Consider the following 26,071-nt stretch of genomic DNA (forward strand, 5'->3'; position numbering starts at 1 on the left):
GTTTTCCAGGGTCCACTGGGGACCTTGTGGTGACCGCACTGCAGCGCAACGTCTGGGCGACGTTGTCGCAGCGTCCCCTGGGGGCCAGCCCGAGATCTCCTCGCCGCCCGCGGTCGGCCCGCAGTGCGCCGGCTCCCGGAGGGTTCCAAACAGTTGGGAGTTGGACTGACTCCAGCTTCGGTTCCGGGAGACCCTCCTGATCGGCCTGCCGTCCCGGGGCCATGAAGAAGGCCGTCCACAAAAGCGTTAAGGGTAACTGGGTGATGTCCTAGGGACCAAGACTTCTTCACTTTTCCTCCTCTGTAAAATGGGAAAGTCACACTCTTGGGCCTCTCACCATCATTTGTTTACCAAACTATAATTTACATACAGGAAGAGCCCCCCCCCCCCTTTTTAGTGCACAGCTTTGTGAGTTTTGATAATCATATACCCACTTTTTTTTTTTTTCATATACCCACGTTTAACCACCACCACAATCAAGGTGTGGAGGTCTCACCACCCCCAAAATTACCTTGTGACGAAGCCCCTTTGCTGCCAGTGCCTTTCGCCACCCCAGTTCCTGACACTCCTGATTGTTTTCTACAGTTTTGCCCTTTCCATGGAGAATGTCACAAAAATGGAATCATATGGTGTGGAGTCTTCTGAATCTGGCTTCTTTCACTTAACACTGCTGTCTTTTGAGACTGGGCTTCATAGTAGATTATACCATGAGCACTTTAATTTGCAAGCTGAGGTTGGAACTCAGACCCTGTCTATGATGCCAGTTCTCTGTTTGCTCAGGAGCCAGAGGCTCGAGGAGGGGATGACCTGTAATCCTGGAAAGTCTTGAAGATGGTACCTTCTTTATACTAGGTTACTTTATTTTCCAGACAGAGAGCATCTGTGGTTTGGGGGAGGGTGAGGTTGGAGATAGGCAAGGACACTTGCTTGGAGTCGAAAGGGCCATGAAACCGCCCAGCTCCCTGCAGCTGGAGATGTGGGAGCATGGGAAGCCCCTCCCGCAGGAGTGGGGAGGACTCCTGGGCCCCCCAAACACCACAGTCACATGGATTTGGCAAGGTAGCAGTTTGTCACTTCTCCTTAAGGGAAAGTGTTGTGTGTGTGAAATGCTGGAAGAGTGTGCTGAAAACAAGTTTCCCCAGAAGCTTCCTGTAGACTGAAAATGAGTCTCCTCAGAAGCTTCCTCTTGGGGGAAAAGAACTTGTTGTTTTAAATCACTCCTCCATCTTTGAAACTTTTCTTGTGAGATTTAGTTTTGTAGAAAACATACTTCAACACCTCCCTACCCATTTTTCCTGGATTTTCCTCCCAAATGCTTTTTTTCTACTGTCCATTTCCACTGACATTGCTTGGGTGACATGCTCTGGGTGAACGCAGTAACTCATTTCTCACTTCCACTCTGGACTCCACAATCCATATAAGAGCCAGAGGTTTTTGTTTGTGTGTTTCTTTGAAGGCAGACCTTAGCTTGTCCTGCTGAAATTGCTTCTAAGCTTTTCTGTGAGGTAAACCTGCCAAGCAGCCTGTCTGCTCTGCCTTTGCCCCTCCTGCCTGCCCCCTACTGGTCTCCTTTATGTTCTTTCCTGTCTCCGAATCTTGATCTAATTTGCTCTCTCCCATCCTACTTTGCTTACAGCTTTCCTGTTGGTCTTTTCGACCTCAATTCAGATTTTCCCTCCTCTGTGAAGCCTTGACCTGCCTTCCTCACGGGAGATGTTAGCCTGGTGGTCACCCTCAGAGCTCTCTGAACTTTTCCTTCATAGCATGTGTCACAGTTTGTTGTTCTAAATATGTTTACATGATTCATTGATATTTGTCTCAGCCACTAGGCTAGAAGATCCATGAGGGCAAGAAACACTTACGTTTCCTAGCACACTGCCCGTATCAATAACTATTTGTTAAGTGAATGGATAATAATAACTAACATTAATTAAATATTCACAGTGTGCTAGGCACTGTGCAAAAGCCCTTTAACTATCTCCTTTAATTTTCATAACAACCCTCTGAGTGGGCATTTTTATTATCATCACTTTACTGATGAGGAAACTAAGGAAGAGAGAGGTTGAATAACTGCCCCAAGGGTCTGGCTTTCTACTGTCATGCTGATGTCTAGGTGAAGGACTAAAACACATCTCTCCTTTTTTAGAAAGACAAATCGGCCTCAAGGTCAAGCCATCTGTACACAACTTGAGCAAAACTCAGGAGACCAGACTCACTGTGGGCAGCCTGGGATTAGGCCTGATCATCATCCAGCATGGGCCCTACCTTCAGATCACCCACCTCATTAAGAAGGGGTCTGCAGCCAGGGATGGAAAACTCCAGCCAGGTGACTGTGCTTTCCCGATGCCTCCCAAACACTCCACCGCTTTCTCTCTCCCATCTGCCCTCAGGGAGACTCAGGTTTCACTGTAACAATGATAATGATGACATTGTTTGAGAGCTTTCAATGGGCAGGCCAGTTGGTATTACTTGTATAACCTTCGCTGTTGGGCATTTTTATTCATTGAATTCTTACAATAACCCTCTAGGTAGGAGCTATTATCATTGCCCTTTTACAGGTGAGGAAACTGAGGCTCAGTGAGACTGAGTTCCTTGTCGAGGTTCACCCCCATCTAGCAGGTGGGATTCATATACAGGCACAGCGTCACTCCAGCGTTTATGGCTCTCTGTGGATAAAGCTTTCTTCTTTTGTAGGCAGTATTAATCATCATTAACATTTAGAAGCATGATCTTATTTCACCTTCCTGGCAATCCCTGAGGTAGATTCTACATTAAAAAAATTTTTTTAAATTTTTTAATAGACCTTTATTAGAGTATAATTGCTTCACAATACTGTGTTAGTTTCTGTTGCACAGCAGAGTGAATCAGCCGTATGCATACATATATCCCCATATCCACTTCCTCTTGAGCCTCCCTCCCATCCTCCCTTTCCCGCCCCTCTAGGTCATTGCAAAGCACTGAGCCGGTCTCCCTGTGCTATGCTGCTGCTTCCCACCAGCCAACTATTTTACATTCGGTAGTGCCTATATGTCAATGCTACTCTCACTTCACCCCAGCTTTGCCCTCCCACCCCATGTCCTCAAGTCCATTTTCTATGTCTATCTCTTTATTCCTGCCCTGCAACTAGGTTCATCAGTACCATTTTTTTTTTTTTAGATTCCATATATATGCATTAGCATATGGTATTTGTTTTTCTCTTTCTGACTTACTTCACTCTGTATGACAGACTCTAGGTCCATCCACCTCACTGCAAATAACTCAGTTTTGTTTCTTTTTATGGCTGAGTGATACTCCACCGCATCTATGTGCCACATCTTCCTTATGCATTCATCTGTCGATGGACATTTAGGCTGTTGCATGTCCTGGCTATTGTAAACAGTGCTGCAATGAACATTGTGGTACATGTCTCTTTTTGAATTATGGTTTTCTCAGGGTATATGCCCCGTACTGGGATTGCTGGGTCATATGGTTGTTCTCTTTTTAGTTTTCCAAGGAATCTCCATACTATTTTCCATAGTGGTTGTATCAATTTACATTCCCACCAACAGTGCAAGAGGGTTCCCTTTTCACCACACCCTTTCCAGCATTTATTGTTTCTAGATTTTTTGATAATGGCCATTCTGACCGGCATGAGGTGATACCTCATCATAGTTTTGATTTGCATTTCTCTAATAATTAGTGATGTTGACCATCTTTTCATGTGCCTCTTGGCCATCTGTATGTCTTCCTTGGTGAAATGTCTATTTAGGTCTTCTGCCCATTTTTTAACTGGATTGTTTGTTGTTTTGCTATTGAGCTCCATGAGCTGTTTGTATATTTTGGAGATTAATCCTTTGTCGGTTGTTTCAGTTGCAAATATTTTCTCCCATTCTGAGGGTTGTCTTCTTGCCTTGCTTATGGTTTCCTTTGCTGTGCAAAAGCTTTTAAGTTTAATTAAGTCCCATTTGTTTATTTTTGTTTTTATTTCCATTACTTTAGGAGGTGGGTCAAAAAAGATCTTGCTGTGGTTTATGTCAGAGAGTGTTTTTCCTATGTTTTCCTCTAAGAGTTTTATTGTGTCTGGTCTTACATTTAAGTCTTTAATCCATTTGGAGTTTATTTTTATGTATGGTGTTAGGTAGTGTTCTAATTTTATTCTTTTACATGTAGCTGTCTTGTTTTCCCAGCACCACTTATTTAAGAGGCTTTTCTCCATTGTATATTCTTGCCTCCTTTGTCATAAATTAGGTGCCCATATGTGCATGGGTTTATCTCTGGGCATTCTATCTTGTACCATTGATCTAGATGTCTGTTTGTGCCAGTACCATACTGTCTTGATTATTGTAGCTTTGTGGTATAGTTTGAAGTCAGGGAGCCCGAGTCCTCCAACTCTGTTTTTCTTTTTCAAGATTGCTTTGGCTGTTTGGGGTCGTTTGTGTTTCCATACGAATTGTAAAATTCCATATGAATTTTTTGTTCTAATTCTGTGAAGAATGCCATTGGTAGTTTGATAGGGATTGCATTGAATCTGTAGATTGCTTTGGGTAGTATAGTCATTTTCACAATATTGATTCGTCCAATCCAAGAACATGGTATATTCCTCCATCTGTTTATGTCATCTTTGATTTGTTTCATGATTGTCTTATACTTTTCTGAGTACAGGTCTTTTGCCTCCTTAGGTAGGTTATTCTTAGGTATTTTATTCTTTTTGTTGCAGTGGTAAATGGGAGTGTTTCCTTAATTTCTCTTTCTGATTTTTCGTTGTTGGTGTATAGGAATGCCAGAGATTTCTGTGCATTAATTTTGTATCCTGCAACCTTACCAAATTCCTTGATTAGATTCTACATTAAACCACCTTACAGAGAAGGAATCAGATATTTAGTAACTTGTACCTTGTCACACCAAGGAGTGGGGATTTGAACCCTCTCTGTTACACTCTTTGTCAGTACTGCCCTGCTTCTCTTGGCTTTGGGTGAATGAATTTTCCATCCAATTCAAGACGTTTTCCCAGTGCCTACTCTGGGCCTGCTGCTGTGCTCAGGAGTCAGGGACGCACAACGGGATGGTAAGGTGGTGGGAAGGAAAGACCATTCAGTGGGAGCTGGCCTGAATTCAGGCCCAGGCTCTGCCACTTTCTAGTTCTGTGACCTTGGACAAAGTCCCTTAACTTTCCTGGCCTTAGTCACCTCATCTCTAAATTGGGATAATACCACCTTTGTCAGAAGTTGCTAGGATTTGATGAGATAATCTTTATGAAAGTGCTTTGAGGACTACAGTGCTATGGAAATACTGGCAGTAATTTCTCTTAGGCTGTTCTTACTTAGAGATTCTTTAGACTGGTTATCTTTTTCGTTGTTGTTGTTAACCAAAAATGATTGTGGTACAGGAGCCCCCAGTGGATTAAACCACTGGTTTGCAACTCTGGTTACCTATTAGAATCGCCTGGAGACCTTTTAAAGCAAAAATGCCTTGGCCCCATGTTCCCAGAGGTTCTGATTCAATTGGTTTGGCTTTGGGGATAGGGCAGTTCATGGTTTAAAAGCTCTTCAGGTGATTCTAATTGCAGCTAGGGTTAGAAGCAATGGATTAAAGAATTAAGTAGATCAATGATGCTATTACAAAAGTTTACCTCACCTTAAAATCCAAAGCATTTTCTCCACATAGAAAATGGTGCTGGGGAACAAACTAACAGAAAGAGAGTTCTGGACGCTCCAGACCAAAAGAACTCTAGGCCAGGTCCCATGGGCCTTTTCTGCTTGTTCTCCTTAGCTTCTCTGGGGTCAGGGGACAGATGCTGGTTGATAGCCGGAGTGCACACTCACTAGAGTGGGACAGGAGTATGCTTTCATGCACATGAAACAGGATCTCCTGGTGGGGCTACAGTTAGTGGGCTCCTGGAGGTCAGAGGCAGTCTTGAAATCACCTTTTAAATCCACAACTTACCTACAGCACTGGCACATTTATTATGTCTGTGTTTGATAAGTGAATAGCAAGTGAGTATTTGTCCTAGGCATTTTGCAAGGTGTTTCCACATCTATTATCTCATTTAATCTTTGCAACACTCCTGGAAGGTAGATAACAAAACATAGAGCCTTAGAGAGATGAAGTAATTTGTTCAATATAGAGGTAAGTGGGTGGTCAGAGCTGAGACTTGAAACCATATCTGCTTAGAAAGCCCATACCTTTGACTAGAAAAGAGATTTCAATAGAGAATAAGTCCAGGGCCCCAAATCTCTTCATGACAAGTCAGCCACTTCTCTTCAAGGTCTAGGTTTCAAAGACTCTGTAACTCAGTCCTTTTGACAATAATTATGAGATTCTGAGAGGTGATGAACCTGATGTTTTTTTGACCCCATTACCTCCCAGCCCCATTATTTCTCATTCATGTGCTTTGAATTTCTCTCTTTTTAGTGTTTAATAATAGGGCTTCATCTTGATTTCCTAATTAGTTTATTCTGGCTAAACTTTAAAATCCTTTTGGCTAGTATAGCTTTAGCAAACTCTGATATCCAGAGTCTTATTAATATAGCTTTTTCTCCCTTTTCGTGGAGAAATTAATATAGCTTTGAAGGTAAATACAAGTCATGCACTGGTCACCACCCTCACTAGGCCACATTCATTCAATAAGCCTTTCCTGAATGCCTGCTCTGTGTAGGCATCCTGCTAGGCGCTGTGGTATAATGATGAACCAGACATACATGGTCTCTAACCACACAGAGCTTATGGAATTTACAGCCTAGTTTGTAGAGATGGTAGTGGCTTGGCTGCTGCAAAGTTGATTAAATATAGGTAATCGAGACAGTTTATATAATGTGGTTCCTATAGCCCATTAAATCAGAAAGAAAATGTATAATGTTGATATACATAAATACTAAATTGGTGTTTCTTTATGAAAGGCAACGTTAATGTCTATTGCCAGAGTACTCACATTCACACAAAGATATGTCTGGTTTACAGCCAGGAGGGTCAGGGAATTAAGCTGTTTATTTTCTGCTCTCATGATAAAAGTCACCCTTTAACAACATAATTAAGCAGAATGACAAGCCATAAACACTCCTTTTAAGATTAGGCAAGTAAGCTCATCCAGTGAGGTTTTCTTCCTCCCCCCACCATTTTAATTAACCTCCACAGGGTGAACAGTTTTAGATCACAATCTAAACACAATCTGCAGGTTGCCGGGAGAAGCCCTATTTCATTCTGAAGTTAGCCCCAGCTATTTTTAAAGACCAAAGCAGAAGGTTTTTTCACCCTTCTAAGTATTCATTTTCTTTAATACTGTGAACTTTTGTTGCTGATAGGATCTAGCACTATGGAAATTTGTCCTTGGCATTCCTTGGAGGCTTCCTTTGGGATCAGCATAATTCCCAATTATAGCACAGTGGGGAGCAGTAGCAGAGCATGTACTTCATCTTGACTCTTTTCTCCTCTGAGGTTAGGCTTCAGCTGTCTTTGAGGTTGATTGAGGGGTCTCTAGCTTCCCATGCACAGAGAGGTGAACATGTCCTTTGGGACTCATTGGGGTCACTTTATCCGATGTTAGCTATAAGGTATCCATGACCATTTGGCAGGATGTTGGCAAGAGCTGATGACTAAGATCTTACCCCATGTGAGTCTGTCTGTCCTTAAAAAGCAGTTTCCCTGTATTCCTTCCTCTCTTGCTGAATGCCCTTGTAGTAGTCAGAGGTCTTCAATGCAAGCAATAGAAAAGTTCTGTTAAGGCATTGGATTTAGAACACTGAGTCTGACAGAATTGCCAGAAAGCCTGGAGAACCAGGTTTGGAAAATGGTGAGAGAACAAAGGGCCATGGAAACTGGGTGCTCCTGTCACCTCTCTGCATCTCCCGCTCCAGGTTCAGTGACCCAGGGAGACTGACAAATAACTGGACCTAGTTTACATGTTCATGCCCTAGCTGCTGCGTACAAGTGAATAACTGGTCTTTTTAACATCCAGTTTGGAGGTCCAGGAGCTTGCTGTCAAGATGTGGTTCTCTTCCTATCTGCTGGGGGCTCAGGAGCTCCATGGTTGGCCATCACCCTCCCCTGTCTGTTCAGCACTGTGCTATGGTAGGGGACCTAGCTGTCAAATCCCTTTGAGCTGACATACTCTCTGTATACATAGCTTAAACTTAATTAAAGCATGCTAATTGTCCAGTGTTTCATGTAGAATTACTTGCTCAACGAATACTATGTAAGGGCCAACATTAAACTGAAAGGCTTGATGTTTAATATGGTCTGCTTACTGTGAGGGCATTGGAAATGGCCAGGCAGGTATAATAGAAAGGTCATTTATTCACTTAGTGTTAAGTGGTTTTTTCTTTAATAGTAATAGCCATTTATTTTACTTGAAACACATTTTTAGAATCCTAAAGGATGATTCAGATTATAAATGGTTTTTAGCCTCTGTCACACCAAGGACTTTAGAAATGTTGTAAAAACGTGCTACAATATCTACCATCACACTATTAAGAAACATCTTGCATGTATTCTTCATTATTCAGAGGATACTTATGTCACTAAGAGGGTCATTTTTATTAAATAAAGGCTGAAGCCTGGCTTTGGTTCAAAATGAACCAACAATATGAACCCATAAAATGAAATACCTCACCCCCAAAAAAAAAAAAAAAAGAAAAACATCGCACAATAAAGCCAGAAATGGTATGATCCTTTTAAACCATTATCTTAATTTTACCAATTTTTTTTCCTTTTTCAGGTGATGTTTTGATTACTGTTGGCTATGCCAATGTGTTAGGATATACTCTTCGAGAATTTTTAAAGCTTTTGCAACATATCACCATAGGAACAGTGCTACAAATCAAGGTTTACCGAGATTTTATTGACATACCCCAAGAATGGCAAGAAATATATGATTTAATCCCTGAGACCAAATTCCCAATTACACAGTAAGTAGTTAAGTTTAGGAAATCTTTGTTATACTACAGAATTCCCAGGGTCTATGAAGTAGAGTCTTAGTTTAATGTGAGAACTATCAGTTGGACCATGTAGGAGGGATTGATGACACTGCCACAATTTAGTGGGTTTCTAAGTCCTTTTGCAGAGTACAATCTGTAGGACCTAATATGAGGCAGAATGATAAAGGCAAGAGCCTTGGACATGGAGTTTAAAAAAAGACCAAACTATCCAATGGCAACTCCACCTCCAAACTTACATGCGTGACTCCGCCTTTTCCAAAGTTAGCCCTCAAACATGTGCTGTGAATCCCATTTCCTCGTTTGTCTCCGGCATATTCAACTTCTCTCTCTGGATCCTTCCCAATAACATTTAAGCCCTTTTAAAACCTCTACCATCTTAGCAAACCCCACCTAATTCCACTCTCCTCTCCTTTCCCTTCCAGCCACTGCCCTGTCCCTTGACTCCAAACCCATTGAAAGAGCTGTACTAGACTTTGCCATTTCCTTAGGAGACACCATTTCCCCCCTCAGCGCAGGCCTTGGCTGAGTCCTTTTTCCCAGGGTCACCTACAACCTTCATGCTGCTGATTTCAGTGGACTCTTCTCAGTCTTTATTTTGCTTGGCTTCTGAGCAGCATTAGACACTGTACACTCAACTCTGGTTGAAACATCATTTTCCCCAGACTTCTGGGATACCATACTCCCATGATTTTCCTATTTCCTCTAGTCACTTCCTCTTGATCTCCTTTTACCCAACCTCGGAGTTCCTCAAGGTTTAATCTTTGGCTTTCTTCTCTCAATCTCCTAAGCAAACTCCTTGATTTCTCTAAAAATAGAACTACCATATGACCCAGCAATCCCACTACTGGGCATATACCTTGAGAAAACCATAATTCAAAACGAGACATGTACCACAATGTTCACTGCAGCATGGAAGCAACCTAAGTGTCCATCGACAGATGAATGGATAGAGAAGATGTGGCACATGTATACAACGGAGTATTACTCAGCCATAAAAAGAAACGAAATTGAGTTATTTGTAGTGAGGTGGCTGGACCTAGAGACTGTCATACAGAGTGAATAAGTCAGAAAGAGAAAAACAAATACTGTATGCTAACACATATATGGAATCTAAAAAAAAAAAATGGTTCTGAAGAACCTAGGGGCAGGACAGGAATAAAGATGCAGATGTAGAGAATGGACTTGAGGACACGGGGAGGGGGAAGGGTAAGCTGGAATGAAGTAAGAGAGTGGCATGGACATATATACACTACCAAATGTAAAACAGATAGCTAGTGGGAAGCATCCGCATGGCATAGGGAGATCAGCTCGGTGCTTTGTGACCACCTAGAAGGGTGGGATAGGGAGGGTGGGAGGGAGATGGAAGACGGAGGAGATCTGGGGATATATGTATATGTATAGCTGATTCACTTTGTTATAAAGCAGAAACTAACACAACATTGTAAAGCAATTATACTCCAATAAAGATGTTAAAAAAGAACTTGATTTCAGTGGTTTCTATTAGTATCTATAAATTAATAATTTTCAAATTGTATTATCTCCAAACTTGTATAAACATCCACTTGATATCTGCATTTGTATGTATCATAAACCCCTCAAACTCATTATGCCTAAAATCAAAAGCCAGCTTGCCACTGTCCTAGTGGAAGAACACTCACATAGTCAAACAAGTCAGAAATTTATGGGTTGTGCTTGATTTCTCCATCTCCCTTTTCTTTAAGTGACAAATTCAGTGCTCTGATGCAAGAGTGGTCCTTATTAATTCTGACCAGATTACTGACCACTAGTTGCTACAGCTGTGCACCTTTGCTTATTGGGATAGGCTCAAAGAAATATGGCTAGGGGCTTTACTAAGACTAAAAAATGGCCCATATTCCATAGACATTACTTTAGAGTCCAACTTGTGGCCCTAGGAACTGATATGGCCAGCAGATGTGCTTTGCTTGTCTTCCTCAGTGTTTTAAACACTGTAGAGAGAAAGGAGGATACGTAGGGGGGGCTTTTCCAGGGGGCAGTAATAAGCTATTTCTTGACCTAGGCAGTAGCTACCAAGGTATTTATAATTTTCTTCATTCAACTTTTTTGCTTTTTTTTGTGTATTTCAAATTTTGTGTGTGTGTGTGTGGTACGCGGGCCTCTCACTGCCGTGGCCTCTCCCGTTGTGGAGCACAGGCTCCGGACGCGCAGGCTCAGCGGCCATGGCTCACGGGCCCAGCCGCTCCGCGGCATGTGGGATCTTCCCGGACTGGGGCATGAACCCGTGTCCCCTGCATCGGCAGGTGGACTCTCAACCACTGCGCCACCAGGGAGGCCCTCAAAAAAATTTTTAATGAAAAAATATTTGAATTGCTAAATTTACAAATCTAAGATTTCATGCAAAGAGTCTTTATCTCTGGTTTCTCCTGAAAAAACTAGAAGATGGGCTTGCATTCCCACACGGTGACAGTGGACTAGAGCTGGGCAGTTGTCCCCTTCAGATGAGGTACAGATTGGGGAAAAAATTCCCAATAACTAAGCCAATCCTGATTTGATTAAAAATCATTAATGATAATAGTGATAACTGCTTACTATGTGGTGGGCACTGCTTTACAAGCATTATACCACTTAATCCTCATGCCAATTCTTTTTATTTATCCTCGTTTTACAGATAAGAAAACTGAAGGCAATAGAGTGTATAAATTTGCCAGAGGCCACAGGGCTAAGTGGTATATGTCTGTCTCCAGAGCAGCAATGTCCAATAAGAACTTTCTGTGATAGTGGAAATGTTCTGTATCTGCGTTATCCCATGTGGTAGCCACTAGCCACAGGTGTCTACTAACCCCTGAAATGCGAAGATTTGTAACTGAGGAATTTTAAATTTTATTCAAGTTTAACCAGTTTAAATTTAGCAGCCACACGTAGCTGGTGGACCTTGTATTGGGGAGTTCAGCTCCCGAACTTGAGCTCTTAACCATTTGCTTATAGAACAACTACATTCTAAGCTGAGTTTGAGATTCAGAATATTAAAAATCTAAGGACGGCAGTTTGACCATTCAAAAGCAAACACAGAACAGCACAACTTAAGTATGAGGCTAAAATCCACAAACTTAGGAACAATATCAATCATGTTCTGAATCCCTTTCTTAATTAAGCAAAGTGCTTGCAGCTAAGGCATTTTAGCATCTTACGTGGAAGAGGGCGGGGAAGGGGCAGAAGTGGAAGGAAAAGGCTTATTTGGTATGACTTCCTTCAGGAGCAAACAGCACTGTGTGCACAACGGAGAGAATACTCCATATGCTGCTCTGGGCAGGCCTAGTCGTATAAAAACTGTTTCCAGCTAACCCTGACCTCTGCTGGCTTGTGGCGTCACTATCTAATGCAGTTCAATAAGAACCTGGCTCTGCCGCCTGTCCTTGATGGTTATCTAATACAGTTACAAAGGATGTCCTTTGCACTCTGAAGGCAAACTGTTCTAGTCCTGAGATCTGAATCTCCTTGCACAGCACTAAATCAAGGATTAAAAGAAAATAGTACAATTAAGACTAGTGGCCCTTTGTAAAATTGACTCCACACCAACTGTCATTTCCAGAAGAGATAAACTTTAGGAAAAGCTTCAAAAGCTTAGGAGCAAATAAAACAGGCAGGCCTCCAAGGATGTTAGTGAAAACACCAGTAAGTCTGATAGCTTGGAGGGACTGGGGTAGGGAAGAAATCTATTTCCTATTAGCAGCACAGAAAGTAACAGAGAAGGTAACCGAGGTTCATAATTACAAAGGTCTGGTTTTGGATCTGCTGGCAAATCCAGCACCAGAATGAGAGGTAGCAGGTAACAGACAGCATTTGTTCAGGAAAATAATAGCAGGTGCACGTGCTGCCATTAGAAAAGTTCATTAGAAAAGTTTGCTGTTGGCAAATTACAAAAAAAAAAAGTCTTTACAAGTTTTTGGATGGCAACAGCGAGATGGAATAGTGAATGATGAGACACCTGGATAGAAGGGTATTCTACAGATCCACATATGTAAACCCAGATGAGAAGCAAAGAATGATGCTCAGGGGACGAAAGAAAAAGACTCAGATTAGCATGTTGAAGGTCTTTGAGGGCCATTATTTCTGGACGTCCCCTTGGAAATCAGTAATATTCTGTTATTGCCGACCCCATGTGACCCATGAAAACTGAGTTCTGTGGAGGAGATGGCCACATTGACCTGTCATTCTGTGTGAAGTGAAATTAACCCACCGTTAAGGCCTGCTAATATTCTGGTCAATAGTCTGGCTTAAGTCTGTGCAAAGCTTTTTAAAGTAATGTGAAATAATTTAGGGCAGAATTTGATTTCCATTTAGGAATGGAAACAAATTTAAAGGTAATTTTTTTTTTGGCCGCATCTCGTGCCTTGTGGGATCTTAGTTCCCCTACCAGGGATTGAACCTGTGTCCTCGGCAGTGAAAGCTCAAGCCCTAAGCACTGGACTGCCAGGGAATTCCCTAAAGGTAATTTTAAAAAGAGAAAATTTTCAATAACACAGAAAGGTAGTGTTAAAGCTAAATTGTATTCTTTCTTTTACGAACCAAAGCAGGTTGTAAGACAATCTCTTAGGTGATAATGAATGTTCAGACATTAAGAATCCATTTCATTCACTATTCTTCTCATTTCAGCACAACAAAGAAAACTGAGGAGGCAAAAGATGACTCTTTCACAAGCAGTGATGACAATGAAGATGCAGTTTTAGATAAAAGACTTAAGTACTATAAATATCCACGGTCCACTGGGCATTACCCTGCAAGGAGACCGATGTCTATCTCCAGAGAATGGCATGGATATAAAAAGAAGAACTGTACTTTTAGTGTAGGAAAAGACAGTAACTGTGACGTGATGATTCACAGAGACCACAAGAAAGAAGTGAGGGCCCCTTCTCCATACTGGACAATGGTGAAGCAAGACGACGAAAGCTCCTCCTCCTCCTCGGCCTCCTCTACCTCAGATGCATTTTGGCTCGAAGACTATGCCCATGCTGAAAAGGGCAAGAGTGAACCTGTATCAAAAGTTGGTTAGGAGGCGACTTCCCTGGCCCCTTTCTCTCGGACCAATGAACCTCGCCCGGGAGCGTTCCCAAATAAAGCTTGCTTAAGTTCAAAAAAAAAAAAAAAAAAGTTGGTTAGGCAGCAGTTTGCAAATCTGTGACCACAGGAGCATTTGTCTTGAAAACACCCATTTTTTGTGCACTGCCATGTATACATTTGCTATACTTACAGGAATATGTACAGACTTAACATTTCTCTTTCACGAGTGTGTTGTAAAGCCTTTAGAGACCTTCTTCAGTGTGATATCCGAAGATTTCCTTGGGGTTTCACAGGCCTCACAATTATTCAGATCCTTAGGACCCTCCTTTCTGAGAAGAATGTCTCATCATTTAGAAAATGCAGCAGAGGAACCCAATATCAGAATGTGTAAACACAGTAAAGAATTTTACTCTTCAAGTATCACATTTTACTTTAGTTTCTCGTTTGTAAACTTCAAGTGCCCTACTTAAAAGAAATGAGATTTTTGCCTAGTTGTTCACACTAGTTTTTTTCCCCCTTTTCAGCCCCACTTTTACCTTTTTTTAAAAAATATTTATTTATTTGGCTGCACCGGGTCTTAGTTGTGGCATGTGGGATCTTTCATTGTGGCGTGCAGGCTCAGTAGTTGCGGCACAAGGGCTCTCTAGTTGTGGCACATGGGCCCTAGAGCGCTCGGGCTTAGTTGCCGCACAGCATGTGGGATCTTAGTTCCCCGACCAGGGATCCAACCCGTGTCCCCTGCACTGGAAGGTGGATTCTTAACCACTGGACCACCAGGGAAGTCCCCCTACTGTTACTTTGAATGTTGGGTTGATAGTTAATTACTTGAAAGAGATAGGATAGAAACAGATGAGGGAGAAGGCGAGGAAAAAAACCCACAAAATTCTGCCACAGTGAAGATAAAATGAAGCAGTGCGAATACAGGATATGACTGGCAGGGAATTTATATTTTTCACAAATAACTCTTTCGCAAAAAAGGCAAAAAAGGGGGTAAAACCCAGACCATTTAATTATTCTTACCCAAGAAGACAGACTTTTAACTGTGTTTATCTTAAAAAGCCACCAATAATAATCTGGAAATAGTTACTCTGATAGCCACTTAGCCTTAATTTTTAATAGTTTCTCATGCTTCTGTACTTATTATATTCCTGTTCTCCTTTAAAGCATCTAAAACAAAAACTCAGCATGTATCAAATACTTGTTGATTAATTGATTAGGAAAAACGCAAGAAAAACATTTAAACAGAAGTTTTATTGACTTTTAGGTCAGTTGGGAACAATTACCTGCATTTATGCTTTTTGATATTTCATCTCACTGGAAAAAAAGATAAATGTTACATTAAAGACTTTTCACTTTCACATACTTGCTGCTCTTAGTTGAGAAAATGTTCAGCTCTTTCCTGCAATATGTGTTTCAGTACTACAACTCATCAACGAAAGGTGTATGCCCCAAATTTCCACTTGCTGCCATTGACTTCTGGCCAGAAACAAACTTCTTTGCAGCCTTTAAGTAAACAAACAAAATAAGACAGAAAGTTAATAGAAATAAGCAAGTAGATAAACTTGTTCCTTTGAGTATTTCATCCTACGTGTGACTGAGCAAGTGTGGTGCTCTAAATAGGAGCGTAGCTGTTAAAGAGGGAAAAGGAAAACCCTCTGACGTTGCAAAACAGGGCAGAGTCTCCTTGAGCAGAGCTGTACTTCCCTGCTTTGGTATTGCAATGGCAAATAGTCTGAGTCAATAAAAATAAACTGATTGTTAACTTAAAAGTTACACTTTATATCCTAGTATTCCTTATGCCGCTACTTTGAGTCCAAAGGCTGGTTGTTTAGGTTAAGTGCAATACCACGAGGAGCAGTCCCACATTATCTCAGGCCAGCTTTTTTAATAGACAGTGTTGCAGGCAGCTGGGTTGGACTCACATGATAGTATGGTATATAAGATGAGCACAGCCATTTGGAAGAGTATGTAATGATGAACTTATGGTTCAAGTGAAATCAAGTCAGGGCTGCTATCTTAAAATAGCCTGCTTCTTTTTTCTATCCCCAAGGGGAGACCCCTTGGTGAGAAGATGGTTAAGACCTCGACCATGGAAGGGGAGTTGGCATTTTTAATACAGAAAGGACTGATTTTGGGTTCATTCTGTAGTTCATGTACTTGTTAGACATAGCAGGGAATACAAAGAGGTATAAGACATAGTCCTTGCCCTCAAAACAACTCAATTTTATAGGAAACAATATATGTGAAAAAAAAAATAGAGCAGGGGCAGGAGAAGGTCTTACGTTGAGAAGACTAAAGAAAATCTTGAGATGGTAGATTGCGAAAGATTGGCAGGATAGCGTTTATTTCTTAGGAGTGAGGAGGAAAATACCAAACTTGACAATTAGGTTGAATCGTATGAAACTGCCAATATTTGACTCTTCTTGACCTTTAAGAATTTAAAATGGTTTAACCTAATGGTAATTTAGTTGCATGAGGAAGATACATCACCCTGAGTTGACAAGGAAGCTATCTGCAGATATGGGGATGAGCCCTTCTGCCTCCACACCAGGTACATAAGCACCAAACACCACGAGAACAGCATATACAACCCAAGGAAGGTTACGCATTCCTTCTGAAACTGGATCATTAAGGACAAGTTATTTGATGTTAAATAAATTTTCATTTGCTTACATTTATGACATCAGCGTCAGCTACCGAGTCAATCTGCTGAAGGACTGTGGATGGCGGCACATAGGAACCAGCAGCTAGAGCCTGGGAGCCAACTTCATCCAGGAAACCCTCAGAAGACTCCACTGACATTAGGTACCCAGCTTTCAGCTTGTTCCTGTCCAATAAAAGGTGTGCAACTAAGGCAGATGCCAGTTTTACAGAGCAAGGCAAAGTATGTTCTCACACCTTAAACATGTTTGGGTAAATATACAAACTAACTAACAGCTTTGAAATCTTACAGTGCTAAAGGTCTCCATTCTATTTCTTCAATTCACCAACTATTTTAGATACATTTTTGGTGATGGTTTTAGGTATCTCTATTAAAGAACATCCCTATGTGGGCTCTTCTCACTGTCCCTTTAGCAGAATGCTGTGTGCTGATAATATAACTTCCCTTAACCCCACCCCTAGTCCATTTGTGTGCTGGGATTTGTCTCACTGAGGGTAGGGAAAGTGGGGAAGGACAGTATAGGTCTTATAAGTCCCTGTAGCTTAAATATGGGCACAAAAATATCAATTTGAAATAAAACAAAATCCAATTCATACTTATCCCAGGAAGAAATTATGTTCAATAAGGCACTTGAGTTATTTAACTCAAACTAATCTCCTTGGCACTCTGTAGCAAGACTTCCATTTAAACATAATTACAATTTAATGTAGCAATTTTACCACACTGTCCACTTAATTGAAAAAAGATTTTACCTGCAATAAACTTTACCAAGTGATTATTAGTTTGTCCCTTCAGCAATGACACCTCACCTTCTCTTTTTCACTATAGGAGGAGTAAGAACCTTACAAAAAAAGTATCAACTCCATCAAAATGGCAGAAAATAAATATATCTTGACATTAACAACCAAAATTCCATTTTCTAAATGTTGCTGTACCTGATAAGAACTGTGCCACACTTATTAAGAAAATACATTTTCTTAAATAAATTAGATTTGAAACAGATTTCTCCTAAGCTTATCCATTGTTTCAATTTATTATAAGGTTTGTTTCTGATGCAATCATGCAGAGCTGCATCCTATCGATCCTTGGTTCCATGTATACAATATTTAATAAATTGTGTTGTACTTATTTGAGAGATGCACTTCTTAGTGTGTTCAGTATAACAAAAGTAATAATACTAATGAGAACAGAAATGGTAAAAGACTGTTCCCTCCTGGGTTGTAATTCACCCTGTCATATTTCCTTTGTGGGCAATACTAAATGATCATAGAGGCCTCCGGAGTTTTAGGATTCACATTCTGAATTGTCCTAAATGGATGGAGTCAAATTTAAATGTTTTAAACTCCTGTATGAAAATGCAAGCTGATTTCCAACTCTGTCCAAAGTCTGTCTCTTTTAGAGAAACTCCCAGAGCTACTGAGTTAAGAGGAGTTGTTAGCACTTTCAATGTGGGAATTTAAAAATCACCAAATAGGAGACAGATATTGCAATCTTTTAATCAGATACATTTTTTGGTCTATCAAATCAGTAAAGAGGAAAAAGTTGCCAATGGTTATGGTAGAACAGGCACTCTCATATATACTGACAATGTGCTTATCAACTGGTAAAACCTTTCAACATTGTGACTCCAAAATATAAAAATAAAAATATTACATAAACACAAACGTATATTTTAATACACAGCCTTTCATTATAATGTTTATAACTCTTGGCCCAGTTGCGAATCTATACCAAGAAAGTAATATGAAATACAAAAATGTTTTAAAACCCAAAGATATCCTTTATAGTTTATAATTTCAAACTGCCAACTTGTTGAAAATGTCCAATAAGTATATTTTGACACACCAATTAAAACTGTTTATGACAAATTTTTAGTAATAAAAATAAATGGAATAAATGCAAACAGCATTATAATGTTAAAAAAAGAGAAGAATCATTGGTAGGGAATGAAAAATAATTTTTGTCTTTGTAATTTTCAATTTCTACAATAAACATAATAAGTATTATTTATTAACAAGTATATATACAATATTAACAATTATGTTTAAAAATGGTCAAGAAAATAATCAAAATGTTAACAATTATATCTCTAGGGGGTAGGAGTATATTTCCCTTTCCTTTTAAATACTTTTCTGTGCCTTTCAATCCTTTTTGTGTATTTATTACAATAGTGTTGTAACTAGAAAAAATACAACTTTCAAATAATTGAAACATGAAACATTAATATTGAAACTTACTTGGCAACTTGGACATCTGTATTAGAAAGGTTTCCTTGAGCAACTGTTTTTACTTGGTTATAGGCAGCCTTGATAACCTAGGATAGACAAGTAAAAGCTGGTCATCTTTGATCAGTGCCAAAGTCTGCTGCAGGGGCTTCTCTGGTGGCACAGTGGTTGAGAGTCCACCTGCCGATGCAGGGGACACGGGTTCGTGCCCCGGTCCGGGAAGATCCCACATGCCACGGAGCGGCTGGGCCCGTGAGCCGTGGCCGCTGAGCCTGCGTGTCCAGAGCCTGTGCTCCGCAGCGGGAGGGGCCACAACAGTGAGAGGCCTGCGTACCGCAAAAAAACAAAACAAAACAAACAAAGAAACAAACAAAAAACAAAGTCTGCTGCTGCAGCATTCAAATGCTCCTCTACTGAGGCAAAAACAAAAGATGGAAGGTTAGTTCCAGAGAAACAGTACAGTGTCCATTTGGAATTCTTAATTCACTACGTGCTGCTTACTCTTCCAATGTTCCATAAAGCAGCTGTTTGTACAATATCCAAGTGGCCAAGTTTCTTAACAAACGTTAAGTGGCAGAGGGCAGAGGACGGCAGTAGGGTTTAGGAAAAGAAAACTCAGGGATTTATAATTGCCTACAAAGAATAAGCACCTCAAAATTTTCCCAAGACTCTCAAAGTATCATGTAATTAATCTGCTATCTCTTACTATTCACTAAGAAAAAAGTAGTAATCCATACATAGCCAATCTGAAAAGCCTGTCCATACCTGGAGTGCTAGAGTCATGAAGGAATCAACTTCTAGTGATGTGAGTGGGTACTTGGTAAATATATGTTGAATAAATAAATTAATAATAAACCTGGCCCATGATTTTCTCCCTCCCAACCCTGGCACCATTCTGGGTCTGCTACTTACTGTTCTTTCTAATCACCTAAACTCTAGGACCTTCATTTCCCCTCCAGGTGAGCTACCCATTTCCATAGCCATACCCCAGACATGCACATAACCTAGATCTGACCTACCTCTGAAATCCTCAATTCCAAGACCTCTGGCCTAAGTCTTTTATCACACTATCCTTATCTTCCATTTTATCAACATCTCTAGGTCCTTGATTTGCCCACTTTCAACCTATCAGGTCCCCCTGGCTTCACTTCTTTAGCCTAAATCCATGAATCATCTCTTCAATCACTCTTGCCAGTGCTTCCAACTTCCTGCCATCTTTTCATACTTCTGACCTGTCTACTTTGCAAGATTCCAGCCTGGGATCAACCCTACTGCCTGCCTCCTCCATTTCTGCATTAGGCTAGACGTCTGGCTGTACTATGCATTTGTGGTCACTTATCTCATGGAGACATCTGTACTGCTGTTATGCTCATTCTGTGTGCATCTAGCCACTCATCTGTCCCAAACCTCATTAGTTTCTTTAAACTCTCCTCCTCTCTCTTATTCTCAAAACATGACTTAGCCTCCTACCTTATCAGGGATGTACTTCCTCATCTTCCCGACATCCTCTTCTCCCATCAGCCTTTGTGTCCAAGGCTAAAATGTCCGATTGTACTTTGGATCCTGCTTGCTCTTGCTTTTTCAGACTTGATCCATCTATAATTTATCTCCTATATTCGCTCCAATTTTCTTTCCTTTCAGTGTGAATGTCTCTTCCTACTTAATCTCTCAGTGGAAACTCTCCTAAAACTACCACCCACCTCAAGTCTAAGCTCCACCTGCCTGCACCAACTTTGTATTTCTTTCTTCCCATTCATTCCTTAATATTATAAATTTTAGTTCACTTCCAATACTCTGATAAAAACTGATAGTATCACCAATATTATCCTAGTTTGCTAAAACTACCAGACCTGTCTGTGGTAACTAAACGGATGTTAATCCAGAGTATATCGAAACAGTGTTAACCATTCTCTCTTTCCTGGCCTCCAAACGTGCCAGTTTCTCTTCTTTTTCTTTCTGTTTCTTTTTGGCCATTTTCCTTAGCTCGACCTTCAGTTTTCTTCTCCTCCAACCTTTCACGTGTAACCCTGACTTCAACACACTCTTTATAATGATGACTCCCAGTATACATCTTGGCCTTGACCTCAACTGAGTTCTTCATTTAGATATCCCAGAGACAACTCAATGCCACATGCCCACACAGAACGAAAATACCAAGGAAACATTTCCTCCCTCTTTTCTGGAAGCATCAGTATATGCGTTTTTCATTTCTAACTTTCCTCCACAGCAGATAACACTTTAATGATAATACACTACACAGAACTCTGATAAATCATGGCATTCAAACATTCCATGTTCTTACTAAAAATATGTTAATGGGGGAAAAAATCTTGTGAGAATTGATGAGTTTGCAACTTACATCTCCAGCAGCTGCAGCCTGTGAGATAGTGTAAATCCCAAAGAGTCCAGAATCTGAGTAACTGGCATTAAAAGCAGAAACCTGAAAATATAATGAAACTTTACTGTATGTCATTCTACCAGGTAAAACAGGGCACAATTTCCCTAAGGCTGTCTAGACAAAAACGTATACCTTCACAGTATAAGCAAAGACATGGATTAATATTTCACTTAAATGGTTCTATTAAGGACTGAAGTGTTCTATATACAGGTTACCTCTTTCACAACTGTAATGTTTTAGCTTTTCTCATTTAACTCTTTCTAAAATGACGGCTCACTTTCCTTGATATTTTCTAACCTTTTGATGATTAAAAGTTAAGGCAAACATTAACTTGTGAACATTACTACTGTAGATTCAGTACAGCTGAGTGGTATAAATCATGGGCTTTGGCATTAGATAAACCTGCTTTCTTCCCTCTGCTGTTGGTGGTGACTTCCTTTTCACCAATTCGCTTTCTCCTATAGAGAAAGCGAATTTTTTCTCCTATAGACTAAAATTAAAGGGTTAGGAAAAAAATTTCTGCTTAGTATCTATTATTCAGATGTCCAAGGGAGCAAGAAGTTTAGCCTCTGGAAAACGGGTATTTCTGTCTGTAGTCTGAGTAGAGTGTTAAGTTCCTTAAGGTGGACATGACACCCTAGTAAAGTGCTTTTCAGTGTTTATGTGGACCGTTTACGTAAGGATCACTTGAGTTGTTATTAAAAATGTAGACTTTCAGGTTCCTACAACAGATCTACTCACTCAGATCACTAAAGATGCAGTCTGGGATTCCGAATTTTAAACTAGTGTTCCAGATGAAGTTTGAAAACCATTGGTTTGGCCCATACGAAGCATACAAAGATATGCACTTCAATCACCTGCAGTTTAATTACAATTCTGAGACTAACTAGTCATCCTCCAAATTTCTGGCCAAATTCTGAAGTAGGAATTTATATTAATTTTTTTTTTGGTGGATTTATCTTTTAAATTTATTTATTTATTTATTTATGGCTGCAATGGGTCTTCATTGCTGCACGCGGGTTTCCTCTAGTTGCGGAGAGCGGGGGCTGCTCTTCGTTGCGGTGCCTGGGCTTCTAATTGCGGTGGCTTCTCTTGTTGTGGAGCATGGGCTCTAGGTGCACGGGCTTCAGTAGTTGTGGTGTGCAGGCTCAGTAGTTGTGGTGCATGGGCCTAGTTGCTCCGCAGCATGTGGGATTTTCCCGGACCAGGGCTTGAACCCATGTCCCCTACATTGGCAGGCGGATTGTTAACCACTGCGCCACCAGGGAATTCCCAGGAATTTCTATTATATTATGTCACTGGATTAGATTAAACTCCAACTACCCAAAGCATCATTAACATTCAATGGTGAAGAGTAAAGCATGAAGAAAAGAAAACAGAGTAGACCATGAACCAGGAGAAAGAAAATCTGGAGGATATCTAATTAAGGACTAGGACTAATTTAAGATAATGGTTTTTGGGAATTCCCTGGTGGTCCAGTGGGTAAGACTCTGAGCTGCAGGGAGCCTGGGTTCGATCCCTGGTCGGGAAACTAGATCCCATGTGCATGCCGCAACTAAGAAGCCCACACACTGCAACTAAGAAGCCCGCATGCTGCAACTAAACATGCCGCAATGAAGATCCCACGTGCCACAACTAAGACCCAGTGCAGCCAAAATAAATAAACTTAAAAAAAAAAATAAGATAATGGTTTTCAAACTGTGCTCCAGGGAACTCTAAGGTTCTGTACAGAAGATTCCAAGGGTTTCACTGTCAAGTAAGCCTTCTAAACTTCTTTAAAAGCAAGAACTTTTGTGTTGGGCATTGCAATTGGGGAATGGCACTGATGAAAAAGGCTCCTCTGCTAAAAAAAAAAAAAAAGTCTGACACTACCACTAAAGTATTAAACAGAGGAATAAAAAGAGAAGATGACTGATTTTAATTTTCACCATTAAGTGTCAAATGGCCAAAGACTCAGAGGCATAAACCTACCTGTGCCATGTACTATTGCTGAAATTATGAACGATACTTAATCCTACAATTTAGTACATTTGTTACTTTTTAAAGATATAATTGAAGGTCACATGGGGCATTACATTGGGCAAACTACCGTCACTCATCAAATATTTTGCCGGTTGACATTTTACATTCTCGATTTGAGTATCATTATTTTGAAAGCTTTAGCACTTTCCTCACTGTCATAAAAAGGTGTCTTCTAAGGCAACATAACTTTTGGTTATGGTTAAATGTCATTTTTTTCTTTTAACTTAATCACAAGCTGGAGGAGCAGGTCTGTAAGTAATTTCTTGCTGTTTATCTTGTACACTTGGTTGGAAAACATGAAGGGCAGTGAAATTCAGGAAGTAGCCACAAGAATAGAAGGGGACAGAAGAAATCAGAAAAAATGACTAATTAGAATCTAGGGGAATGTTTAATATCTAAAACTTTATTCTAAAGGGAACTGAAGTGTGAATTTCTGACTTTTTAAGCATTCAATTCTTCCTTTTATATTAGAATAACAGCAAGTTTTTGATAGACCCACTAAGGTACTAAAATTAAGCCTGGCTGTCTCTTCAATTTTACAAAGATTTTCTTTGTGTTCATCTTAATTTTGTTTTTTTTTTGGCCACACCACGTGGCATGTGGGATCTTAGTTCCCTGGCCAGGGATAGAACCCGTGCCACCTGCAGTGGAAGCGCGCTGAGTCTTAACCACTGGACCACCAGAGAAGTCCCTCATCTTAAATTTTAAAAGCAGATTAACATTAAGAGCAAGTTATCAGGACTACATCGTAAACACTGATCCTGTGAAAACAAAAGGAAAGATATCGACTGTTCAGACTCACATCAAATGGCTGGTGAATTCCCTTGGCAACAGCTTGGTATAGAGAGCTGGTGGCATTGCTGCCCCTCTTAACATGTGGTCCAGCACCGAGGACATGCTGGAGAACACTAAACGCATTTGCTTCTGCACTTCCTGCAGCAGCACTTTCTGCTACAAGAGCAGCATGGACGAGACTGTCTCCATTCTGTTCTCGAATTTCACCTGGGGCCAGGTAAGGCAAGAGCGAAGAAAGTGGCTTTTGGTTTTATTCTTCAGTATTCTTTACAACACAGTATTAACCCATTAAGATTAAGCTTTTCCCTAGCCTGGTGCTCTCCTTGCTATCCTGCCCTCCCCCCAACACATACACAAACATGTTTAATACATAACACTCAAGCAATCTAATTCTTTCTTTCCACATTGATACTATTTGGTAGTAAATAATCAGGCCTATTATACTCCAATATGCTACTGGGGGGAGAGGCGGCACCCTGGTAAATTAACCTTAATGGAACAAAACGCTTACCTCCACGGTACTTGGTCTTTGCACCAGATAAACCAAGCCCACCCCTCATGTTGAGAAACTGTTCAGCAACTTGCTTTAGAACAGGATGACTCACACCTATTTCAAAAGAAATAAAAACAAACTAGAACCAGAATTTCTAGAACACAATTGTAAAACACTATTTTAAAAATACATCATTATACAATTCAAATATTACAGAAATAAACAGTAAAGAAAATAGCAGCCTCCCATAATGCCACTCTTCCAGACATATGCATTTACAGCTTTACTATATATTCATCTAGAACTTTTTCTATGCAAATATTATCCTTTTTATTTTTAAAATGGTGTCATTCTATTGATATTGTTTCTAACTTGTCTTTTGTAATTTACATCTAAGTGAATGGACTACACCAAACATTTAATGGTTATAAAGAATTTTATTATACGGATATACCATCATTTATTTAATCAATCTCTTCTTGAGGGACATTAGTATGCTTCTAATAGTTGGCTATTAAAACAATATGGCAATGTGCATCAAAAGACATTTTCAAAAGAGTGAAAAGATAATCCACAAAATGGGAAAAAATCTGGTAAGGATTAGTATCCAGAATATATAATGAACTCTTATAACTCAACAATTAAAAAAAACAAACAACCCAATTAAAAAATGGGCAAGGGACTTGAATAAGCATTTCTCCAAATAAGATATATAGATGGCCAAAAAGCACAAAAAAATATGTTCAATGTTATCAATCACTACGGAAATGCATATCAAAACCACAATGAGACACTACTTCACATCCATTAGGATGGCCATAATCAAAGACAGATAATAAGTGTTGATAAGGATGTGGAGAAATTGGAACCCTTGTGCACTGCTGATGGAATGTAAAATGGTTCAACTGCTTTGGAAAACAGTCTGGCAGTTCTTCAAATGGATAAACGGAGAGATACCCTATCCTGGCAATTCTACTCCTAGGTATACACCCAAAACAATGAAAAAGATGTTTTGTTAAAAAACTTATATATGAATGTTTATACTCATAAAAGCCAAAACATTCAGGAACAACCCAAATGTCCAGCTAATGAATGAATAACAAAATGTGGTAATGAAATATATTTTTCAGCCAGAAAAGGGAATGGAACATTGGTACATGTTACAATATGGATGGACTTTGAAAACATTATGCTAAGTGACTAAGTGAAAGAAGCCAGTTACAAAGACTATTATTGTATAATTCCCTTTATATGAAATGTCCAGAATAGTCAGCTCTATACAGACAGAAAGGAGATTAATGGTTGCCAGAGGCAAGGAGGAGGTGGAACGAGGAGTGACTGCTAATGAGTATGGGGTTTCTTTTGGGGATGGTGAAAATGTTCTGGAATTAGATAGTGGCAATAGTTGCACAACTCTGTGAGTATACTAAAAACCACAAACTGTACACTTTAAAAGGGTAAATTTTATGGCATGTGAATTATACCTCAATTAAGCTGTTATTTATAAAACAAATGAATAAAAACCCAAAT

The 26,071-nt window shown here is 40.1% G+C and overlaps 2 protein-coding genes across 2 annotated transcripts in view; one reads left to right on the plus strand and one right to left on the minus strand.

Moving 5' to 3' along the window:
- Nucleotides 1-221: 221 nt before the first annotated feature.
- PDZD9 (PDZ domain containing 9) lies at nt 222-13,938 on the plus strand (the record flags this gene model as incomplete). The annotated part of the gene is made up of 4 exons (XM_082669887.1): nt 222-252; nt 2,147-2,326; nt 8,690-8,879; nt 13,542-13,938. 4 exons carry the CDS (start codon nt 222-224, stop codon nt 13,936-13,938), a joined length of 798 nt encoding a protein of 265 aa, XP_082526013.1.
- A 1,240-nt stretch (nt 13,939-15,178) lies between these two features.
- The window catches only part of UQCRC2 (ubiquinol-cytochrome c reductase core protein 2), a 31,482-nt gene continuing 20,589 nt past the window's right edge, over nt 15,179-26,071 (minus strand). Inside the window, exons 9-14 of the mRNA XM_082671432.1 lie at nt 24,560-24,655; nt 24,056-24,255; nt 21,193-21,273; nt 18,846-18,922; nt 16,620-16,773; nt 15,179-15,449 (exon numbers count right to left, since the gene is read on the minus strand). Coding sequence (XP_082527558.1) covers nt 15,366-15,449; nt 16,620-16,773; nt 18,846-18,922; nt 21,193-21,273; nt 24,056-24,255; nt 24,560-24,655 — 692 coding nt within the window. The 3' untranslated portion in view covers nt 15,179-15,365. The remainder of the gene's footprint in view (nt 15,450-16,619; nt 16,774-18,845; nt 18,923-21,192; nt 21,274-24,055; nt 24,256-24,559; nt 24,656-26,071) is intronic.

This window comes from Grampus griseus, assembly GCF_964374135.1.
Source record: "Grampus griseus genome assembly, chromosome: 14".
NCBI lineage: Eukaryota > Metazoa > Chordata > Mammalia > Artiodactyla > Delphinidae > Grampus > Grampus griseus.